The following is a 22,939-nucleotide window of genomic DNA, read 5'->3' on the forward strand; positions in this document are numbered from 1 at the left end:
CCAATGGTCCATCTAGCCCAGTATCCTGTCTTCTGGTATTGGACACTGCCAGACGTTTCAGAGGGAATTAATAGAAGAGGTAATTATCAAGTGATCCATCCCCTGTTGTCCAGTCCCAGCTTGCGGCAATCATAGGCTAGGGACACCCAGAGTGTGGAGTTGAACCTCTGACCATCTTGGCGAACAGCCATTGATGGACCTATCCTCCAGGACCTTATCTAATTCTTTATTGAATCCCGTTATAATTTTGGCCTTCATAACATCTACTGGCAATGAGTTCCAAAGGTTGACTGTGCGTTGTGAGAAGAAGTACTTCCTTTCATTTGTTTTAAACTTGCTGCCTGTTAATTTAATTGGATGACCCCTGGTTCTTCTGTTATGTGAAGGAGTAAATATCCCTTGCTTATTCGCTTTCTCCACGCCATTCATGATTTTATAGACCTCTGTCATATCCCCCCATAGTCATCTCTTTTCCAAGCTGAAAAGTCACAGTCTTTATAATCTCTCCTCATATGGAAGCTGTTCCAATAATTTTTGTTGCCCTTCTCTGTACCTTTTCCAGGTACAATATTTATTTTTTTTGAGACAGGTAGATGAGAACTGCACACATTATTCAAGATGTGGGTCTACCATGGATTTGTATAGTGACATTATGATATGACTGTCTTATTATCTATCCTTTTCCTAATGGCTCCTAACTTTGTTAGCTTTTTTTTTTTTTTGATTGCTGCTGCACATTCAGTGGACATTTTTAGAGAACTATCCACAATTCCAAGATCTCTGTCTTGAGTGGTAACAACTAAGTTAGATCCCATCATTCTGTATGTATAGTGAGGATTATGTTTTCCAATGTGCATTACTTTGAATTTATCAACACTGAATTTCATCTGCCATTTTGTTGCCCAGTAACCCAGTTTTGTGAGATTCCTTTGGAACTTTTCGCAATCTGGTTTGGACTTAACTATCTTGAGTAATTTTGTATCATCTGCAAACTTTGCCACTTGACTGTTTACCCCTTTTTCCAGATCATTTATGAATATGCTGAACAGTACTGACCCCAGTACAGATCCTTGGGAGACACTTCTATTTACCTCTCTCCATTCTGAAAACTGATAATTTATTCCTACACTTTGTTTCCTGTCTTTTAACCAGTTACTGATACATGAGAGGACCTTCCCTCTTATCCGATGACTGCTTACTTTGATAAGAGTCTTTGGTGAGGGACCACGTCAAAGGCTTTCTGAAAGTCCAAGTACACTATATCACCCTTGTCCACATAACTGTTGACCCCCTCAAAGAATTCTAATAGTTTAGACTCCCCTTTACATGACTCCCCTTTACAAAAGCCATGTTGACTCTTCACCCAACAAATCACATTAATCTATGTGTCTGATAATTCTGTTCTTTACTATAGTTCCAACCAATTTGCCTGGTACTGAAGTTGGGTTTACTGGCCTGTAATTGCCAGCATCACTTTTGGAGCCTTTTTTAAAAATTGGCACCACATTAATTATCCCACAGACATCAGTACAGAAGCTTATTTAAAGGATAGATTACATACCACTTAATAGTTCTGCTATTTCATATTTGAATTCATTCAGAACTCGAGTGAACACCATCTGGTCCTGGTAACTTATTACTGATTAGTTTACCAATTTGTTCCAAAGCCTCCTCTAATGACACCTAAATTTGGGATGGTTCCTCAGATTTGCCACCTAAAAAGAATGGTTCAGGTATGAGAATCTCCCTGACATATTCTGCAGTGAAGACCAATGCAAACAATTTGTTTAGCTTCTCCACAATAGCCTTATCTTCCTTGCTTGCTCCGTTAGCACCTTCATTGTCCAGTCGCCCCACTGACTCTTTTGCAGGCTTCCTGCTTCTGATGTACTTAAATTTTTTCGCTGTCTGTTTTTGAGTCTTTTGCTACTTGCTCTTCAAATGCTCTTTCAGCCTGCCTAATTATACTTTTACATTTGACTTGCCAGAGTTTATGCTCCTCTCTATTTTCCTCAGTAGGATTTGACTTCCAATTTTTAAAGGATGCCTTTTGGCCTCTAACTGCTTCTTTTACTTTGCTATTTAGCTATGTTGGCACTTTTTTGATCTTCTTACTAGGTTTTTTAATTTGGGGTATACATTTAATCTGAACCTCTAATATGGTGTTTTTAAAAAGTTTCCATGCAGCTTGCAAGCATTTTACTTTTGTGACTGTTCCTTTTAAATTTCCACGTAACTAGCTTCCTCATTTTTGTGTAGTTCCCCTTTCTGAAGTTACTGCTACTGTAGTTGGCTTCTTTGGTATTCCCTCACAGACAAGGATTTTAAATTGAATTATATTACAGATACTATTACTGAGTGGTTCAGCTATGTGCATCACAGACTGTGGGATCCATGCAGGCAATGCTTGAAGAACATTCACTTACAATTAAACAGTGCTGTATAAGCCTATTACATTTACTCAAAATGTTCTGGTGTCAAACACACATGAATTTACTTTAATATTTCCACTTGATGTTTAATTTTTCCTTTGCTAAAAGCGATAACCCACACTCAAGTTCAGAGACTGGTAGAACTACATTACAAAAGAAATCTGCTATTTAAACAGAATTCTAATTGTTTAACAAATTAACCTAATTTATTGAAATCAAATCAAGGTACATTTACTAGTAAAATGTCAACGATTACCGCAAATAAATTATGATTTAACTTAACACCAGGATCACAGATTTTTAGCAATGACCAAAGTTTATCTTGATTACTTCTCAGCACAGTGAGTGTAGTATATCAGAAACACTGTTCTGATACACTGCAGGCAGTAGTGTATCAGAAACACAGTTTGCTCTAAATTTCTCATTGGTTAACGAATTCTATGTCTACACTACAGCCTCTGGCAGCATAACTTATGTCACTCAGGGGTGTGAATAAACCACTCCCCCCAGAGCGACATAAGTTATACTGACATAAGTGCTCGTGTGCACAATGCTAAGTTGGTGGGAGAGCTTCTCCCACTGACAGAGCTTCTGCCATTCGCAGAGGTAGTTTTATTATATCAACAGGAGAGCCCTCTCCTGCCAGTATGGAATGTCTGCACCAGACACCCTGCAGCGGTGCAGCTGCATCGGTACAGCTGCACCACTGTAAGTGTAGACATGCCCTTAATAACCTTACGCTTTTTCACTTGTTCCTCATTTTGCTTGAAGAATTTTTCTGTCCTACATTATTGATGAAAAATAGAAGTTACAGGTATGTCTTTCATTCTCCCTGAATAATGTCTATAAAATGAAATGAACATATGTTCTTCAAATGTTATTTTAGCTGTCCCACGGGCATGACATGCATCTTGCTGATAGGTACAACACTATTTTAGGATCTTTTCCACCAGCATACTTTATGGATTGGAAAGGAAATGAACAACTGTGGTGAAATCCTGGCTCCAACAAAGTCACTGGAAATTTTGCTATTGACCTCAATCGAGCCAGAATTTCACTTTTGATATTTACAGGCATGGGTTTATTTCATTCTTGTTGTTTTTTTAAATTAAACAAATAAACCCATTTGTAGAATCATGGGGACAACAAGGTTTTCTGTGTATCCTTTTCACCATCATGTCTATGAGAAAATAGAGCTCGGAACATTCTGTGTTGGTTGAATACCAAGTTATCTGATCACATTAATGAAAGATACACCGTGTAACCTAGTCTCTCTCAGTCCTCAGAAGGTTTCATGTGGAAACTCTATAGGTGCTGCTGTTCTATGGATGACCGCAAGCTGTTGTGTAATAAATAAGATCAATTGAAACAACTGATCAAATTATCCCATCTTACCCTTTCTATTTCCTGAAGGTACAGGAGGGCAATATCTCCAGCCTTCTCGTAGCACGTAATGATTTCTTGTTCACGGTCCGTGTGGAGGTTACTAGTTGAAGAGGAAATTGGCAACTTCTCTAGACAAAGACCTGAAAATAAAACACAGTTTTAAAAGGAGTTAAAACAATAGTCCTTAGGTTAAAACAATAGTCCTGTTTGGGAACCATGCTAAGCTAGCCTCTGGCAACGTCAGAAGAGGAGAACAACAAAAACGACTAAAGCATCGTGCTCCTGAACAGTACATAGCACCGAGACTACCACCCACACCTATTTCCCATTTACCATGGCCCCTTTAAGAACTCATTCATTTCTAGTTGCCTTCTCAGCCCCAAATCCTTTAATTCACTCTTCACCAAGATGTCACCAGAGTCTGTCACAAAAACAACTCAGAAGTCCCAAAACAAACAAAAAGATGGCCAATGGTTCCAGCTCCCCACAGCTGCCAGTTTCCTGGGCTTCCCTTTTCTTACTGCCAGGCCTCATGCTTCCAGCAGTCCGCAGCTACATCTCTCAATTCCACACTCCCTGTTGCCTTTTATATGAATCATCTGATTCCTCTCATGTGGGGTCATCTTGTAATGAGGACTGGCTAAGCCTCAGGCACAAAATGGCAACCCATCCTATTACATACCCACCCCCACACCACCCTCAGAACCATGCTGCTCTCCCCTGTGTCCCCTGGAAAAAAAACAACCCCTCTCTATTTCCCCCACTTTTCCTCTGTCACCAGCCCCATCATGTCCAGGTCTGTACAGTTTCCAGCTCTCCGCCATCCTGAATTCACTAACCATGACATGCAGGCGATCTTGCTCCTCAAAGGCTACCTGGCGTTTATTAATTCACTGCTACCAGGTACCCTATGGAGGAGCTTGGGCTACCCCGTTTCCCTTCTTATCCCATGGATCATCATTTGGGTGCCTGTCACCTCTCAGAAGAGTACAGTCCAGCAGGTACCACCTAAATGCTATGACAAGGTCTGGGTTCCTCCTTCCTCTATTCTGGACCCTACCTGGATTTCCCCTACATCCCAGACCAGCACCTGTTCCCCAAGACTCCTTTCTGTCTGGAGCAAATGCAGCTCTGAGGTTTGTCCATCCTCAGCTTCCTTTGTTTCACCGTTTCAGATACGAGACCCGAAGCTTCTCCCTGATCTACAGAGTGGGTCAGAACCTCCAGCTCTACTGGTCCTCCTCCCAATATGGAGAGTTCACCAATCCCTGCTGGCAAATTGTGTACTATGCTGCCCCTCTCTGGACTGCTAATTCCCAGTCCTGGTGAAAACTGTTCTTCCCTATTTTCCTCAAATTGTGGTCGTCCCATCCCTTCCCCACTGCTGTACCAATCCATATGAGGGCAAGTCTTCTGCTTATGCCCTCTTCTCCCACACTGAAAACAAAGCTCTGGAGGTCTTATCCCTCCCCTCAGCAGAAATAGCCTCTTTGGAGGGGACCTCAACTACCTTGCCTGACTAAAATAGCAACCCACAAAGTCACACTCCATGAGGGGGCAGTTTTTTCTGGATGTACCCCCACTTGCCTGCAGCAGAAGCACACCACTGGTAACTCTAACATCACCCCTCTGAAACTTTGCCCCTTGGTGACAATAAGGGATTGGAAGCTGTTCTTTTATAGCATCATGGTCCAGGTTAGCCCCCACTCCTTCCCTCTGTTGACTTCTCTGCCCTTGGGGTAGCCTGAGTGCTGGCTTCCTGTCAATATCAGAATGCTGAGCTGGACCAACAGTGCCTATGGGGCTGGGCCTCTTACAGAAACAGCTCTATCCACAACTTCTGTTGGTAACCCAAACTGATCTAAGATGGCTGCTTTTAGATCATGGTATGAGCTTGACAGGATATCACTCGCGGCTCTATATGACACTTGGGACTCCCCTGTTAAAAAAAAGTGGTCTGGAAGCCTAGGTGGATTCTTCCCAACCAGCAACCCACTAAGAAGTGCAGAGAAACTTCCACATCACCTCCCAAACCTAAATTCCCTCTAAGCTGCGCAGCCACACAGCAGGCTATCAAGGACCATGCAGGCAGGAGAGGAGCCTCCTCCCCTGGCCCCAGTCCCGGAGCTGCCGCAGCCAGGGAGAACTGCCTCTTCCCCCGGGACTCAGCTTCTGTGGCAAAAGTGGGCTAGGGGGAGTCCTCTCTCCCTGCCGCAGCTGTAGGGCAGCCTGCACCCCAAACCCCTCATCCCCAGCTCCACCCCAGCGCCCACACCCCCAGCCAGAGCCCTCACCCTCCGCACCCCAACCCCCTGCCTCAGCCTTGAGCCCCCTCCTGCATCCCAAACCCCTCATCCCTGGCTCCTCCCCAGTGCCCGCACCCCCAGCCAGAGCCATTGCAGCTCCTGCCACTGTTGTTGGAAGACAAACTGTACTTCCTGCGATTTCTGTTGGTTTTGTGCAGGAGGAGAATCCGAGTTTTCTACTGCTGCTTTGCTAACAGGAGGACAAACTCTTCCATCTTCTCTTTCTTTGGGTTGCTCCTTCTAGGACTACTTCCCTCCTTGGTAGCAGAGGGTTCAGAGATCCCGCTAACAACCTGGCATAACACCATGACTACGATCCTGATTCTATTTCCCCTTCAAGAACTCAGTTTCCAGTCCCCTTCTCAGACCAAAATCCTTTAATTCCATCTTCACCAAGCTGGCAATAGAGTTTGTCACAAAAACAACTGAAAAGTCTCAAAACAAACACAAAAGATTTCCCTCAGTTCCAGCTCCATACCCTCCTGTTTTCTGGGCTTCCCTTTGCTTATTGCCCGGCCTCATGTCTCTGGCAGTCCCAACTACTTCTCTCTGTTGCACACCCTGCAGCTTCCTGCTGCCTTTTCTACATGAAGCTCCTGATTCCTCTCAAGTGGGCTAATTTTGTAATGAGGGCTGGATTAGCCCCAGGCTCTCCACCCCAAGTGCAAGCCACCCTGTTATAAGTATACTGTAGCACCTACTGCAGTAACTAACTCAGCAGAAGCAAGTTTCAGTATTTTTGTAGATATATGACGTATTGTCATAAATGAAGAGGGAAGGGTAACCACCTTTCTGTATACAGTGCTATAAAATCCCTCCTGGCCAGAGGCAAAATCCTTTCACCTGTAAACGGTTAAGAAGCTAAGGTAACCTTGCTGGCACCTGACCCAAAATGGCCAACAAGGGGACAAGAGTCTTTCAAATCTGGAGGTGGGGGGAAGGATTTTGTCTGTCTGTCTTTGTCGGGAACAGATCAAGGATGCAAGCCTCTAACTCCTGTAACGTTAGTAAATAATCTAGCTAGAAAATGCATTAGATTTTCTTTTGTTTTTTGGCTTGTAAATTCGCTGTGCTGGAGGGAATGTGTATTCCTGTTTTTGTGTCTTTCTGTAACTTAAGGTTTTGCCTAGAGGGATTCTCTATGTTTTGAATTGGATTACCCTGTAAAGTATTTACCATCCTGATTTTACAGAGGTGATTCTTTTACCTTTTCTTTAAATAAAATTCTTCTTTTAAGAACCTGATTGATTTTTCATTGTTCTTAAGATCCAAGGGTTTGGGTCTGTGTTCACCTGTACCAATTGGTGAGGATATTATCATCAAGCCTTCCCCAGGACAGGGGGTGTAGGGCTTGGGGAACTATTTTGGGGGAAGACGTCTCCAAGTGGGCTCTTTCCCTGTTCTTTGTTTAAATCGCTTGGTGGTGGCAGCGTTATCAGGTTTCTAACCTAAGCTGGTTCCAAACGCAAGAAAGGAATCTGTGCCTTGGGGAAGTTTTAACCTAAGCTGGTAAGAATAAGCTTACGGGGTCTTTCGTGCAGGTCCCCACATCTGTAGTCTAGTGTTCAGAGAGGGGAAGGAACCTTGACATGGTGGCAGAACAGTGGGATCATTTTGAACCAGAAGCACAGCAGGATATTAAAAGGTTTTGTAAAAGGTGATTACAGCTGCAGACTTTTTCTCTTTGCCTGGGGACAGAGCAGCTCCATAACAAAAGGATTTTTCTGTAGGCTGAGAACAGCTATTAGAGACAAAGGTATCAGGTTACAGCACAGCAAATTTTACAAGCCAGGTTTTCTTTTTTTCTTTCTTTCTAACTCTCGGGTATAGCTAGGTTAAAAACAGAGAGGCTAAGATGACAAAAATCAGTGCCCAACAGAAACTGGATATAGCCAGACTGGAAGAAGAAGAGAAAGAAAAGGAACACCAGAGACTGGTCGAACTAAAATGACTCGATATGGAGGCAGCGAGAGAGGCAGAGAAAGCCCAGGAGACTGCCCACCAGAGAGCTAAGGAGGCAGAGGAGGCTACCCACCAGAGAGCTATGGAGGCAAAATTAAAACAAATGGAGGAGAGGGAAAAAGAGAGGAAGAATGCACTGGAGATAGAGAAGGCAAGGGCTCAGCAAAATATACCGGATAACCCTAACAATCCTTCCCCAACAATCCACAAACATGGACACAGTCATTCCCAGTATGATGAATCCAGTGATGTTGCTGAATATTTTCTCACCTTTGAGAGACTGTGCACACTCCATAAAACTCCTGATGCTCACAAGATGACCACATTGGTCGCAAAATTCACTGGAAGAGCTCTGGACATATTCATTAAGATGCCTATTGATGAGGTTTCTAACTAGAATAAATTTAAGGATTTGGTTTTAAAACAATTTCAAGTTACACCTGAAACTCCCAGAGTAAAATTTAGAGCCCTTCAGAGAGGACCTGGACTAAGTAATGTGGCTTATGTAAACCAGATGATAGATCTGCTTCATAAATGGCTCAAAGGACGGGATGTAACCAACTTTGGAGGAATGCGGGATTTGATGATACAGGAGCAATTCCTGAATATCTCCAAGGATGATATAAAACAGTTTTTATGGAATAAGAAAATAGACTCAGCAGGAAGTCTTGCTTCTTATGCTGATTAATACGAGCAGTCCCAGACTGCCAGAGAGGCGGGGCAAACCGGAACAAAACAGGTGGAGGGAGAGGAGATGAACAACCTTGGTCGCAGTTTGAGCAAATACCAGAAGGGACACCTTCAGATCACACCCTACTACCGGGGGCAGCCCAAGGCCCCAACTACACCCCAAGGAACACTCCAGACACCTTATCGTCCCACCACACCGTTCTCCAGCAACCCACCTCGCCCCAGTGACCAGTCAGCTGGACAACGTTTTAAATGTAATGAGCTGGGGCATGTAAAGGCCAACTGCCCCTCAACAGATTACAGTTCATTACACCAGGGTCCCAACAAACGTCCTCAGGTCCAGATGCCTCGCAGATACCCTTAGAGCGGAGGAAGACTGTGAGTGTGGGAGGGAAGAAGGTTACAGCATGGAGGGACACCGGAGCACAAGTGTCAGCTAGCCATGCTTCCTTAGTGGACCCCAATTTAATCGACTCAGAGGTCCAAGTGACGATTCAACCCTTCAAGTCAAACGCTTTTGACTTGCCTACAGCCAAGTTGCCTGTCCAGTACAAGGGCTGGTCAGGAACGTGGACTTTTGCAGTCTATAATGATTATCCCATCTCCATGCTGTTGGGGAAGACTTAGCCAATCATCTGAAGCTAGCCAAGAGGGTGGAAATGGTCACCCGCAGCCAGGCTAAGCAAGCTGTCACACCTAGCTCTCTTCCGGAGACTTCTACCAGGACCCAGTCAGAGGTGATGGAACTGGACCCCATGCCAACGTCTGCAACAGCGGTAGTGGATCCAGTCACAGAGATCCAGAAAGAGCCAGTCCCAGAACCGGAACAGGCGGAACAACCAGCACCTGAACCATTGCCAGCACTGAATCCAGTACTTGCAACCCCAACACCAGAAGGCCCCACCAAACCTGCACTGGCAGCAGCAGATAACCCTACAGAAGAGGCTCAGCCGGAGCCTGAACCCCAACATAGTGAGAGCGGGTCTCAGTCAACAGAAACAGCCCCATCACCTGCATTGCTCCCAGAGGGACCAAGCCCACGTCCACAATCCAGTGAGGAACTGATGTCTCCAGCATCAAGGGAACGGTTCCAGACTGAACAGGAAGCAGAGGAAAGCCCCCAGAGAGCTTGGACTGTGGCACGGAGCAACCCACCGCCTCTCAGCTCTTCTAATCGATCCAGGTTTGTTGTAGAAGGAGGACTTTTATACAAGGAAACTCTTTCTGGTGGACACCAGGAAGATTGGCATCCTCAGAGACAGTTGGTAGTTCCAACTAAGTACCAGGTAAAGCTCTTGAGCTTAGCCCACGATCATCCTGCTGGCCATGCTGGGGTGAACAGAACCAAAGACCATTTGGGAAAGTCGTTCCACTGGGAGGGAATGGGCAAGGATGTTTCTACCTATGTCTGGTTTTGTGAGGTGTGCCAAAGAGTGGGAAAACCCCAAGACCAGGTCAAAGCCCCTCTTCAGCCACTCCCCATCGCTGAGGTTCCATTTCAGCGAGTAGCTGTGGTATTTTGGGTCCTTTTCCGAAAAAGACACCCAGAGAAAAGCAGTACAAACTGACTTTCATGGATTTTGCCACCCGATGGCCGGAAGCAGTAGCTCGAAGCAACACCAGGGCTAAAAGTGTGTGCCAGGCACTAACAGACATTTTTGCCAGGGTAGCTTGGCCCTCTGACATCCTCACAGATGCAGGAACTAATTTCCTGGCAGGAACCATGGAAAGCTCATGCGGTGAATCACTTGGTTGCCACCCCTTACCACCATCAAACAAATGGCCTGGTAGAGAAGTTTAAGGGAACTTTTGGGGCCATGATATGTAAATTCATAAATGAGCACTCCAATGATTGGGACCTAGTGTTGCAGCAGTTGCTCTTTGCCTACAGAGCTGTACCACATCCCAGTTTAGGGTTTTCACCATTTGAATTGTATATGGCCGTGAGGTTAAGGGGGCCATTACAGTTGGTGAAGCAGCAATGGGAGGGGTTTACACCTTCTCCAGGAACTAACATTCTGGACTTTGTAACCAACCTACAAAACACCCTCCAAACCTCTTTAGCCCTTGCTAAAGAAAACCTAAAAGATGCTCAAAAAGAGCAAAAAGCCTGGTATGATGAACATGCCAGAGAGTGGTCCTTCAAAGTAGGGAACCAGGTCAAGGTCTTAAAGACACTCCAGGCCCATAAAATGGAAGCGTCGTGGGAAGGGCCATTCAAGGTCCAAGAGCGCCTGGGAGCTGTTAATTATCTCATAGCATTTCCCAAACCAAACTGAAAGGCTAAGGTGTACCATACTAATTCTCTAAAGCCCTTTTATTCCAGAGAATTAAAGGTTTGTCAGTTTACAGCCCAGGGAGGAGATGACGCTGAGTGGCCTGAAAGTGTCTACTACAAAGGGAAAAGCACTGATGCCGTGGAAGAGGTGAACCTCTCCATGACCCTTGGGCGTATGCAGCGACAGCAGATCAAGGAGCTGTGCACTAGCTATATGTCGAAATTCTCAGCCACCCCAGGACTGACTGAACAGGCATTCCACTCCATTGACACAGGTAATGCTCACCCAATTAGAGCCCAACCTTACAGGGCGTCTCCTCAAGCTAAAACTGCTATAGAATGGGAGATCCAGGATATGCTACAGATAGGTATAATCAGCCCCTCTGGCAGTGCACGGGCATCTCCAGTGGTTCTAGTTCCCAAACCAGATGGGGAGATATGTTTTTGCGTGGACTACCATAAGCTAAATGCTGTAACTCGCCCAGACAACTATCCAATGCCACGCACAGATGAACTATTAGAGAAACTGGGACGGGCCCAGTTCATCTCTACCTTGGACTTAACCAAGGGGTACTGGCAGGTACCGCTAGATGAATCTGCCAAGGAAAGGTCAGCCTTCATCACACATGTCAGGCTGTATGAATTTAATGTGCTCCCTTTCGGGCTGCGGAATGCACCCACAACCTTCCAAACACTTGTAGTTGGTCTCCTAGCGGGATTGGGAGAATATGCAGTTGCCTACCTTGACGACGTGGCCATATTATCGGATTCCTGGGCAGAACACCTGAAACATCTATGAAAAGTCTTCGAGCACATAAGGGAGGCAGGACTAAGTGTTAAGGCTCAGAAGTGTCAAATAGGCCTAAACAGAACGACTTACCTTGGACACCAGTTGAGTCAAGGAACTATCAACCCCCTACAGGCCAAAGTGGATGCTATCCAAAAGTGGCCTGTCCCAAAGTCAAAGAAACAGGTCCAATCCTTCTTAGGCTTGGCCGGATATTACAGGCGATTTGTACCGCAATACAGCCAAATCGCCACCCCACTGACAGACCTAACCAAAAAGAAACAGCCAAATGCAGTTCAGCGGACTGAAAAGTGTCAGAAGGCCTTTAACCAGCTTAAAGCGACACTCATGTCTGACCCTGTGCTAAGGGCCCCAGACTTTGACAAACCGTTCCTAGTAACCACAGATGCGGGAGCAGTCTTAATGCAGGAAGGACCGAATCAAGAATTCCATCCTGACGTGTTTTTCAGCAAGAAGCTGTCTGAGAGGGAAAGCCACTGGTCAATCAGTGAAAAGGAACGTTATGCTATTGTCTACACTCTGGAAAAGCTACGCCCATACGTTTGGGGACGGCATTTCCACCTTCAAACTGACCATGCTGTGCTACAGTGGCTTCATACCGCCAAGGGAAATAACAAAAAACTTCTTTAGTGGAGTTTAGCTCTCCAAGATTTTGATTTCGACACACACAACACATTTCAGGAGTTTCTAACAAAGTGGCTGATGCACTCTCCTGTGAAAGTTTCCCAGAATCAAGTGGTTAAAATCGTCCTTGAGATGTGGAAAATATTAATCATAGAATATCAGGGTTGGAAGGGACCTCAGGAGGTCATCTAGTCCAACCCCCTGCTGAAAGCAGGACCAATCCCCAATTTTTGACCCATATCCCTAAATGGCCCCCTCAAGGATTGAACTCACAACTCTGGGTTTAGCAGGCCAAAGCTCAAACCACTGAGCTACCCCTCCTCCCTCCCCTCCCCCCCGCCCCCCCCCCAGAGGAGGGATAGCTCAGTGGTCTTTATACAGTTAGTAGTATACTTAGAGACGCATGTGTCTTATTAAGACTGTTTTCTCCTAGAGCTCCAGGAAAAAATCACAGCCAGTGTTTCACTCTATCTGTGATTTGGGGGGCGTGTCATAAATATAAAGGGAAGGGTAACCATCCTTCTGTGTACAGTGCTATAAAATCCCTCCTGGCCAGAGGCAAAATCCTTTCACCTGTAAAGGGTTAAGAAGCTAAGGTAACCTTGCTGGCACCTGACCCAAAATGGCCAACAAGGGGACAAGAGTCTTTCAAATCTGGAGGTGGGGGGAAGGATTTTGTCTGTCTGTCTTTGTCGGGAACAGATCAAGGATGCAAGCCTCCAACTCCTGTAACGTTAGTAAGTAATCTAGCTAGAAAATGCGTTAGATTTTCTTTTGTTTTTTGGCTTGTAAATTCGCTGTGCTGGAGGGAATGTGTATTCCTGTTTTTGTGTCTTTTTGTAACTTAAGGTTTTGCCTAGAGGGATTCTCTATGTTTTGAATTGGATTACCCTGTAAAGTATTTACCATCCTGATTTTACAGAGGTGATTCTTTTACCTTTTCTTTAAATAAAATTCTTCTTTTAAGAACCTGATTGATTTTTCATTGTTCTTAAGATCCAAGGGTTTGGGTCTGTGTTCACCTGTACCAATTGGTGAGGATATTATTATCAAGCCTTCCCCAGGACAGGGGGTGTAGGGCTTGGGGAACTATTTTGGGGGAAGACGTCTCCAAGTGGGCTCTTTCCCTGTTCTTTGTTTAAATCGCTTGGTGGTGGCAGCGTTATCAGGTTTCTAACCTAAGCTGGTTCCAAACGCAAGAAAGGAATCTGTGCCTTGGGGAAGTTTTAACCTAAGCTGGTAAGAATAAGCTTAGGGAGTCTTTCATGCAGGTCCCCACATCTGTACCCCAGAGTTCGGAAGAAACCTTGACGTGTATCATGACAGCCTAGTGCAAAAGCATCTTTTTCCAGTATTTAAGTTATTCAACAGACATATCCTCTGCCCAGCAGCCACCACAGTAGCCAAAGTAAGGTGAAATGCTCAAGCTAATGGTTTCTCAATTTAAATGTCTGAGCAAGGCAGGAGCGTGAGTAAGGAGAAAGTACCAAAGTATTCTGAAGAAGAGTTCAGGAAGTTCAAGGTAGTAATGTTTGTATTTTTTCTTGTAGTTCAACACATTTTTCTTCCTTTGTTTTTTTAACCACAAAAGTGGGCAGATGTGCTCTGGAGGCTGTAATCACAGTGTGCAGCCAGTAACATGCTGGCTCATCTGACCATGACATGGCTAATGCTGGAGCACATCGGACCATGACATTCCATCCTACAGAAAGTAGTGTTCATTGATCGGTGGGTATTAGAAGGACAGATACCAACAACACATGCACACACATTGGAGTAACAAGTAACTTGTTAAATAATTCTATTAGTCTCACTATATAGTTCCATGTATTGAAATATATAGTTAATGATACACAGGACTGAATTAAGCATCTTCCACCACTATCTATGCAGTTTATGGTTTGGTTTTGTAAAAGGAGTCCCATTCTTACAACTGAGAACCAACACAACCTCGATAATATGGCAACAGGAACAACATACTGAAAATCAATATAATAGCTTACGTAGCATAACATTAACAGTTTGGGCAAGATCCTTAGCCCTGCTCTGACCCCTTTACATAGGGTAAGAGGGCAGTATAGTCATAAAGGGACTCTAAAAGCCCCAGATCTGGCTGGGAAGGATTCCCTCAGCACAGGAGCTGAGGAAGGCAGCCATAAAACTAACTTTTCAAGGACCCTTTCACAAGGCATGGCATTGAGGGCAGCATCTTCAGTGTGGAGATTGTAGTCAGTGCCATGGTCCATAAGGTAGTTTCCCTGGGCTGCTTTACCAGGAATACCCTCAGGACGGTTGAAATTATGACAGGGCCTGCAGAACAGCGCAGGATGAGGAGGGTGCAAAGGTGGTTTAAAGCCCCTTAACCCTTCCCTCCACCATGGCTAGAAGTTCTGTACTGCACCTCACAGGCATATTGCAGAATCTCTTCCTTTAAGAAGTATAAAAATGGCCAGAGGCAAACAGACGTCTTGTTCCACAAAGAATATCAGATAAATAATGGATTTTGACAGTTATCTGGTACTGAATGCCAGGTACATGAGAGATTTATTAAGCCTTTTTTTAACATCTAACCCTCACCACATTTGGGAGAGCAATTCAATACTGCCTGCTATAATCAGATATCATTTGCTAGACAAATAATATCCATTATAATTATTTTCATGCTAAACCAGATCTAAATGCTATGCTACATTTTTAAAGTATTATTCGGGCCATGTTTAGAGCTGAATAATGCTACCACCATCTACTTACATCATATGTGAGTATAGGGTTTCTATTAATTCACTATCCACATCATTCAGATTGGATGAAGTGATTGGATCCTACAGTATCCAGAAGTCGGCACTGTTACATTATATGAACAACTATCTAATAGCTTCCTTTTTACTGAAATTAGATGCCTCAGTTACATCATCATCATCATCAATACCATTTTTTAAAAGCTGCATACATGGAAAAATATTGCTACCTAGCCAAGGGTCAGCTTTTGATATTTTAGCAATGCTGATCTGATAACTGCCATCTTGGTCAGTACATCAGGATTGAACTGGAGACCTCTACAGCAAAATGCTCAAGTCACTACAGATTGAGCTACAGAGCCAAGCTGAAGACTGTAACAGACATTCATCCTCTATGAGTCAAACATCAAAGGGAACCTATAACACACACAGACCAGAGCGTTACATCCATACCTGACCAAAATACGTTTATTCACACATATTGACTTGAATATGAATATTCATTAAATGTGTTATTCTTTGTATGTCCTTTTAGCTAAGGAGCTCAAAATACTTTACAAACATGTATTAAGCCAACACTCCTGTGAGGCAGGTATCATTACACTTAGGTTATAGAAGAAACTGAATAAAAGAACTTACTCAAGACCACAGGGTAAGTCTATGCCAGGATAGAGAACAGGTCCAGGACTCTAATCTCTCAGTGCGATGCTCTAACCAGTACACAACACTCACTTTCTACTGCAGTTTGTTAGCTAAACAATCCAAGTAGCTAAGATAAAAATCCTACAACCAAAAACAGGTTTCAACTATTGCAAACACAGGTTTTATAGATACTAGAATTTAAAAAACCATTAGAAGTTGTTAGCCTTCCAATATGCACATTTTATAACTAGTGTAGACGGTGGTATATACTTTAATCTTGGCCAGTTTCGCATGTTTTAAATTATACACTACCAATCTCTGATGCCTACCCCACTTCCTTTGCTCCCTCTGCATATGCTTCCCTATCACCTTTCGTTGTAGCCAGATATACTGCCCAGTAACTTTGTTCTATTCCTCTAAACATACTGCCCTGATACCTCATGCTCTTCTCTGGAAATTCCTCTCTGCTCATGAGTGGCAGCTCTAGCTTCTGACAATGGCTTCCATTTCCTCTTCTCCTGTAATATAGCAGCAGCCACAAGCAGAGTCAGCAAAACTAGTTTCTCCTCTTTGTTTGCAGCTGCCTTTCCAGGCTTTTTTTTTTGTAATGGAAGACATGGAAGCAGCAGCAAATTAGAAAAGCCAGTACCATGCGACCAACCTGTCCACTCCACGCACTGCTATCAAATGTCCCACGGATGACAAATGTTCCATGGACCACACTTTGGGAATTGTTGCAATACACTCATTTAATAAGCCCAAAGAAATGCAAAACAAAATGGACAGAAAAATACTCCATTTTACACATCAGTAAATGAACATGTGATAATTTTTAAAAGGTGAATTATTTAACAAGCATCAAAAAGATGCCTGATCTCTTGAAAGTTTTTCAGTTCTAATATTCAGAATTTCTTGTCCAAACTACTATAAAAGTGCATCTTTGTAAGTGTGTTCCTATGCACAACACACAAGCTTTCAATAGATGTGCAAGGGAATACTGACAAATGTTCAAGCTGAACTTATATAGGAATCATTCCTATATAGTAATTTTTGTAAAAATTAAGCTAAATATTCTCCCTACATTTAGGCTGAAACTTTTCCATTTGCCAATATGTTACTAGACATGTTAAAAAAACATTTAAAGCTTTACATTGAAATTATGCTACCCAGGAACTTCCATAGAAAGTGTCTACACTTAAAATGATACTGCCAACCTGATTTTATTAAAACAGACTTATTGCAACAAATTCAGTTTCTAATAGTGCAACTGTCAAATACTCTGTCTTAACTATTTTTAAAAAATGCCTTCTAAAAATAAAGACTTTTCCCATTTCCTTGCTGGTATTTATAAATACCTTTCTAGCAAGGGAGGGGAACACAGCAAAAAAGACAATGGTTCAGAGAAGAGCCAAAAGAGTGATTAACAGATTAGAAAACTGTTAATTGAGCTCTTTGAGTCTATTTAGCTTAACAGAGAAAAGGTTAAGGGGTGACTTTATCATGGTTTATAAGTATTGTGACAGGGTCGGGCCAGATGGCTATAGGAGAGTAACAGAAGGCAGATATATTAGCCCCAGGCTAAGTAGGTCCCTTTTCCCTGGATAAGGTAACAGGGAAGGTTCCAGAACAATCAGGAACCTTCTGGAGACAATTAAGACAGGCTGATTAGAACACCTGCAGCCAATCAAGAAGCTGCTAGAATCAATTAAGGCAGGCTAATCAGGGCACCTGGGTTTTAAAAAGGAGCTCACGTCAGTTTGTGGTGTGCACATGAAGAGCTGGAAGCAAGAGGCACTAGGAGCTGAGAGTGAGAATGCAGAGTGCTGGAGGACTGAGGTGTACAAGCATTATCAGACACCAGGAGGAAGGTCTTATGGTGAGGATAAAGAAGGTGTTGGGAGGAGGCCATGAGGAAGTAGCCCAGGGAGTTGTAGCCATTGCACAGCTGTTCCAGGAGGCACTCTAGACAGCTGCATTCCACAGGGCCCTGGGCTGGAACCCGGAGTAGAGGGCGGGCCCGGGTTCCCCCCAACTCCTGGTCAGACACAGGAGGAGTCAACCTGGACTGTGACTTCTGAAAAACGGCCAAGCTGAGGGCTGCCGTGAAGCTCCAAGGTGAGCAAATCCGCCAATAAGCGCAAGACCCACCAACATAGAGCAGGAACTTTGTCACAGTATCTATACAGGGAAGAAATATTTAATAATGGGCTCGTCAATCTAGCAGAGAAAGGTATAACACCATCCAATGGCTAAAAGATTAAGCTAGACAAATTCAGAGTGGAAATAAGGCATACATTTTTAACAATGAGAGTAATTAACTAGTGAAACAATTTACCAACGGTCATGGTGGATTCTCCATTACTGACAATTATTAATCAAGTCTGGATGTTACTGTAAAACCTACGCTCTAGGAATTATTTTGGGGAGGTTCTATGGCCTGTGTTATACAGGAGGTAAGACTAGATTAGATGATCACAATGGTCCCTTTTGGCACTGGAATCTGTGAATAAAGGCACAACCCCCTTTTTTTTTGTTCCTTTGTACATCATCTTTAAAAACTGTAATAAAGTGACTGTGTCAAACATATACTATGTTATGTCTAAATATAAACGTGTTCAGCTACTCCTGTTGTCCTCATAAAAAAAGTTTATTTAGTTTAAGTGTACTGTAAAACAGGGATGTCTGTCCTTTTAAGGGCTCCAAGGCTTGGGGACAGCCAGCCAGCCCGGTTCTGCGGCAGTGCCCTGTTAAGAACTGGTTGAGGCCTGGTGGATTGCAAGGGGTCAGGTGATTGCCTGATGAGCACCTGACTCCTATGAATGCTGAAAGAGCTCAGTTGAAGGAGGAGAGCTACAGGAAGCAAGTTGTCTCCTGTGACAGGGCCTGGAGCAGGGAGACTCCCAGGCAAATTGTCTGTAGGACTGAGGAAGAGCTACCAGGAACAGGGAGACCCTAGCAAGGAAGCCCCTGCATCTGGGGAAAGGTCCTGGTTTAGCTGCTGCATTTATGGTGCACTATTTATTTTGGGAGTGTTGCTGAAGACTGTCAGTGCCACCAATAAATGAAGCCCCAAGAAAGAGTGCCAGGATCCAGACTTTGAGCTGACTCCTGGGCTGGGGAGACAAGGCCAGCAGCTCAACAGTTACACAGTCCACTGGGATTTGGCCACAAAAAATAAATAAATAAATAAATAATTTTTTTTTTAAAAAAAAAATCAAGCTTCTATAAAGCTTGCGATCAAAAAATTAGAGTTTCAATACTTGTTTAACAAAAATCCCAAAGAAATTAGTTTTTAAGCAACTAGACATTTTCATGCAGTATTTGAAATGCCAACCCTGCAATACTAAGAACTAATGATGGTCAGGAAATTTTCAAAGAAATGTTTTTTGGTTGGAAAATGTCACTTGTTGAAACCAAAACTCTTCACAGAAGCATATGAGTTATGACAAAACTTTTGCCAGGAGGGTTTCTCAGGTCCAGGACAGAAGTGGGGGAGAGGCAGGGGAGCAGAATAGCCAATAGCCCAGTGGTTCGGGGACTTACCTGGGTTATGGAACAGTCGGCTTCAAGCTCTGCCTGATTCAGAGCAAGGACTTGAACTTGTGTCTCCCCCAACCATTGGACTACTGACTATTTTAGGGTGGATCGCTCTTTTTGCGCAAAAAATTCAAAAGGTCTCACTTTCATACCAATGCAGAACAAATTATACCTAAACCTCAACATTTTTGACGAAGCAGAATTCCTGTTTTCCAGACAGACCTAAGATCCTGAAAGTGAAACTAACTCCATTGTTTTTTCAAGTCCAAATGAAGAAAAAAATGCAACAGGAGCTTCATTACCAGTAAAAATGGATTTTTAAAATAGTTTCACTTTTAAAAATATACTACATAGGTACTCAACCGGGGGATTGTGAACAGGTCCAAGGCAGCAGCAACCACCTTCTAGTTATAGTTAGATAGGAGGAGGATCTTGAAACTGTTTTCAGTAGTAACACAGGATCATGGTATGGAACAGGTTGAGAACTAAACATCTATGACATTATTAGCAACATAGGTAAATAAGTATTCCTTTAACATTTTTCTCTGAAGATCTACTTTGACGACACCTGCCACAGGCTACTCATGGCTTTTCTTACTGCTGCTGAACAAACAGATCTGATTGCAATCCAGAGAGTTTAAAGTTAAATGCAGCATCTTTTGCGAACTGCAAAAGGAGTAACTCAACTGTTTCACCTGACACTTTCACTGAACCTAATGAGTGTTTGTCTGTTTCTGAAAATAGAACTAATTAATAGCCAATCACTTAGCTCATCAAATACAACATTAAATTTGAATACGGGGTCAGCAACAGTCAAAAGAGTTTTACCTTACTCATCTTACATCCTCTAAATATAAACAGAGACATCTGACCTGGCAATGTGAGACATGAACCAGTCTGCAGCAATATGTGTAATGAAAGGGTCTAACTTACATATGACATCTCTAGAGACAAGGAGGGTGAGGTAATATCTTTTATTGGACCAACTTCTGTTGGTGAGAGAGGTTATGCCTACAATGCAATTAGACACCTGCAGCTGGCCCGTTCCGGATGAGCTGGGCTCACAGAGCTTGGGCTGAGGGGCTGTTTAACTGAGGTGTAAACATTCTGGTTCCAGCTGCAGCCCAAGCTCTGGAATCCTCCCACCTCGCAGGATCTTAGAGCCTGCACTCCAGCCAGAAAAAGAGTGATCAGTGACCTGAAGAAGAGCTCTGTATAGCTCAAAAGCTTGTCACTCTCACCAACAGCAGCTGGTCCACCCTCTCACCAACACTCTCACCAACAGCAGTTGGTCCACCCTCACCCATCTTGTCTCTCTAATATCCTGGGACCAACATAGGTACAACAACACTGCATATGACATCCCTCATATTCATGACAGAATTTTGCCACCATAACGCAACCTTCTGATTAGGTGCCCACAATTTGCCTTTTCATTTACTGTAATGTAATAAGTAATGTTAACAAAAATAATCTCCTCTAATAAAATGGAAATTTATGAGTTTTGCAGTTTTGGCAGAAGAGGCAGAGAGGGGGGAAGAAGCCCCCTCCCCATATTTCCTCAAGCCATATCCTGGCACAATTAATTTATCTCTATTTTTTTCCTGCACAGTACCTTTCCTCACTTTGTCTCTCTCATTTTTCCTCCATCTCATTTCGTTTCTTCTCATATTTGTATTAATCTGATCATTTTCTTATTTTTGCTCCCTTGTGTAATATGGCTAGTGCCACATGTTGTTACAGCTGAGTTGTCTGCTGTGAGAGCACACACAAAATCTGAGCTGGTGAACTGTTTCCTGACGCTTTAGAGCATACATATTAGCTGCTCCTGTGGCTAGCTATATTGGTCACTGCTTTGCTGCAGGATGAGAAGGCAAATTTCAAGGATCTACCTACTGCTATATTTAAACAAAATGTTTGCCATAATGGATTGGATACAGGACCGTGCAGGTTCCCATCCCTCACCTTCCTCTGCTCATGTCCTTTCTGGACTAGACTGGCATGTCCCCAGGTTGGGAAACAACAATTTAAGGTATTGTTATAAGGTGCCTATCATCCTGATAGCTAAGCATCAAATGCAATTATGAAAACGCAAAGAACCCACAACTGTTCCCAAGTACAATTTGATTTTAAATCTACCACTGTCTGCAAATATGCCACTACTGTATTTATGAGTGACCCTGTATAATACATCTACTTGGCTGCTACAAGACCAACCAGCAGAGGGAGCACAAACTAATCAAACACATGTTTTTCCTAGAGCTGAGATAATGTAACTGATGAATCCAACTACACCAAGAAAGCATAAGTAAGTTGTGTTGACATGTAGTCCATATGAAACTGCAGGTTTTAAAACAGATATATAGTGTTTGCCAAATGGCAAAAACAGTACTTAAATAAATGTAATTTTAAACCTATGAAAGGGACTGAATGGAAAACAAAATTTAAAATGATAAACATTTTTTAAAGTATTTTTAAATTAAAATTTGAGATCTTCAAAGAGTGAGTCTCAGAAGCAGTTTACCAAGGAGAGGAGTACGAGTTGGAACCATTTCTTATTCTAATTAAGGATAATATAAAATTTCTCTTTGCCAACCTTTGTTAAAAGTTCATATCTGTTTCTCAATTTTATAAAACATCTCAAATAACTCTTCTTGATACTCCACTCATTCATTTAATCAAAACAATCCTACATTTATCATCAGAACTGTGGTTTGCTAATGTTTTAACTACTATATATCACTACTTTAACTATTAGTCATCACTCAAATGAACAGCACAGAACAGATGAACACTGTAAAACAAGGAGGAATAAAGTTAGAGTCTGAACGATCTATAAATATGTCCAGTGTCACAACATCTCAGAACTGCCAAAGTTTGAAATACAAAATAGAAAAACTAAGAGTAATGGCAAATTAATGCTAGTAATGGCAACTATGACCTGGTATTAAAGAGGCTTTCACCCTGTTTAGCTATAACTCTAAATATCCTCATAAAAATACCTGGTACAGAAGTGCCTTTTTAACACTGATTCTTACTATTCAAAACACTCCTCGGCACACATTTCTCCCCCTGGAGAGAGAATGAGAGAACAAAAATGCAACAAATATTAGTCATGTGGCTTAATGCACTACTGAAAAGTGCTCAGATACTACGGTGATGAGTGCAGTATAAGAGCCCATACAGAATACAATGGAACAGATGTTTCTTTTAATCTCTATAACTTATTTACTGATAGTAAATCCCATACTACACAGACATAGTTCTCCATATGAGTCCTCTTACAGTCATGTACCTCCTCAGCTAGAGATAAAAGCAGTACTATGATCGAAGTTGTACTTTTACTAGAGGGTTAAGGGGCATGAATATCCATAACAATGATTTTCAGGCTCTCTTTGCAAATACAATGCAGCCCGCAGATGATTTTTGTTCTCTAGTTTGATGACAGGATTATTCTAAATTGAGGATTGTGGGGATGTGAAGACACTGGATCTTCAAGTTTGAGAGAGAGAAAGAAAGAAGGAGCTAAGATTTTC

At 42.9% G+C, this 22,939-nt stretch overlaps 1 protein-coding gene across 7 annotated transcripts in view; it reads right to left on the reverse strand.

The window, feature by feature from the left end:
* The window catches only part of TTC7B (tetratricopeptide repeat domain 7B), a 322,836-nt gene that overhangs the window by 262,796 nt on the left and 37,101 nt on the right, over positions 1-22,939 (reverse strand). For all 7 annotated transcript variants that reach the window (XM_037900827.2, XM_037900829.2, XM_037900831.2 and 4 more), the window contains one exon: positions 3,828-3,958. In XM_037900827.2, coding sequence (XP_037756755.1) covers positions 3,828-3,958 — 131 coding nt within the window. The remainder of the gene's footprint in view (positions 1-3,827; positions 3,959-22,939) is intronic.

Source organism: Chelonia mydas, chromosome 6, assembly GCF_015237465.2.
Source record: "Chelonia mydas isolate rCheMyd1 chromosome 6, rCheMyd1.pri.v2, whole genome shotgun sequence".
NCBI lineage: Eukaryota > Metazoa > Chordata > Testudines > Cheloniidae > Chelonia > Chelonia mydas.